This window comes from Penaeus monodon, chromosome 20 (assembly GCF_015228065.2).
Source record: "Penaeus monodon isolate SGIC_2016 chromosome 20, NSTDA_Pmon_1, whole genome shotgun sequence".
In the NCBI taxonomy this organism is placed as follows: Eukaryota; Metazoa; Arthropoda; class Malacostraca; order Decapoda; family Penaeidae; genus Penaeus; species Penaeus monodon.
Genome location: NC_051405.1, coordinates 2,360,691 through 2,362,466, shown reverse-complemented (window position 1 = coordinate 2,362,466; position 1,776 = coordinate 2,360,691). Strand labels below are relative to the sequence as shown.

General features: G+C 38.9%; 1 protein-coding gene across 1 annotated transcript in view; it reads right to left on the bottom strand.

Moving 5' to 3' along the window:
* The window catches only part of LOC119585578 (protein Wnt-7b-like), a gene marked incomplete in the record, with an annotated part of 61,150 nt that extends 59,389 nt beyond the window's left edge, over positions 1 to 1,761 (bottom strand). The window contains 1 exon segment of the mRNA XM_037934247.1: positions 1,136 to 1,761. Coding sequence (XP_037790175.1) covers positions 1,136 to 1,209 — 74 coding nt within the window.
* Between the last annotated feature and the right edge of the window lie 15 nt (positions 1,762 to 1,776).

The window sequence follows — 1,776 nt, the reverse complement described above, 5'->3', positions numbered from 1 at the left end:
CAAGTTTTACTATCTAACGTATTATCATCTTTTGTGGATGCTCCATTTACATTAATTATTGAATTATCAAACTGTCAGGTTATTAGCACATTCTCATCAAATTATTATGCAATTATCATTAAACTATTATTATACTATCCAGTTATTTGCAACTCGGTGTCTTCGGCAGCTGATAAAATCTGTATCATCCTTATCTTTAGTGGATGCTGCATATCTAAGATGAACCATTAACTATCATTAACCTCCAGCAGAGTCATTCTATCAAATAATCCTTACAGTGAATTGACGGTAAATTTCATGAAATGGTATTTAATTTCTGCTTTTGCAAGTCTGTTGATCAATTTCCTTCTAAACACCCTGGTTATATATGAAGTCGTTCGTATTTCAAGTTTAGTACAATACATTTTTTGAATCTGACCATTTTGCAATTCTCCACTACGTAAATTATGACAAGATTATTATAATACAGCTTTTTTTCAAAGAAAAGAAAAGAAAATCCGACCGTTTTCCAAGTTAATTACGTTCATAGATGTGATAAAGATAAAATTAGTTTTAAGACAACAATGAAAACAAGAATCAACAACGAAAAAAACGTACATAAATTGCCCCATTTAGGAAAGGCTTCACACAGGCTTTGTGAGATCTTACATAAGCCGAGAACTAGAATTTTGCTTTGAAAACTGCAGTGTATAAAAAACCATTGTACAAAAAGGAGCTCGTAACTTACGCATTTAGTCAAGGCCCACACACAGAGCGCCTGTGCTTTAAGATCTACAAATGCCGAGAAGACAGTATATATATAAAAAAAAAAACGGCTGTTAACTGAAAAAAGGATCCACAATTTTCGGATTTAGTTAAGGCCGCCACGCATCTGATCCGACCCTAAATACCCCAATAAATAATGTAAAATCACACCCAAAAACTCGGAGAACACAGGCATTAGCCACTGAAGACCATAGACCCACACATTCCGCGCGTAGGTACGACCCACGCAAGCCCCACCGAAGTCCAGCAATTTCCTGAAAGACAAGCAAACCAGCGGCTTTCCTTTGGCAGTTTCTCCAAGGTCCCTCGCGGCCATTGTCAGACCCGCCGCCACGCTTGGTGGCTGCGCTAATGATCCTGTTATACTCACCTTATATGCGTGTGGGAGTTGATGATGGCCAGGAGAAGCACGTACGGAATCGCGTGGTGGAGGAGACTCGTCATGTTCGCCAGTCACGAGCACGGGCCGGTCACACAGTCGCCATTACTCACTCGCCGAGCTCACTCTTCGGGGAAGGCGGCCCGCCATTTTTTTTAGAACCTCACCACCAGCACATTTTCGCCTTCGTCCCGTTCCTAATTTCCTGCCTTTCACGGAATCAAGACGGATATTTTACAATGACGAATAAATGACGATTTTCTCTCTTTGTCCTTCTTTCAACATTATTGTACTGCATTCAGTGTTATGATTATTTTTTTCCGTTATGAATTTACAACTTGGAACCCGTGCTTTACATAATGCCGCACCGTGCATCTTATAAATCAAGTCATGATAAGAGCTTTTTTTACGAATGTTTATAAATTTTAGAGAAGACAGTCTTCGCACAAAATTGGGTCTTTCCACGGTGAAAATAATCACACAGTGCCGTGTGTGCAGTCAAAATAAAGCAGCCTAGGTTATGTAAGTTACAATTTGTTTTTTTCCCCCGTCTGAAATCGGCCTATGTTATCATAAACTGATATTTTCATAATTTACCCATAAGTCTGATAAAACTTCTTAAATTTCTTTGC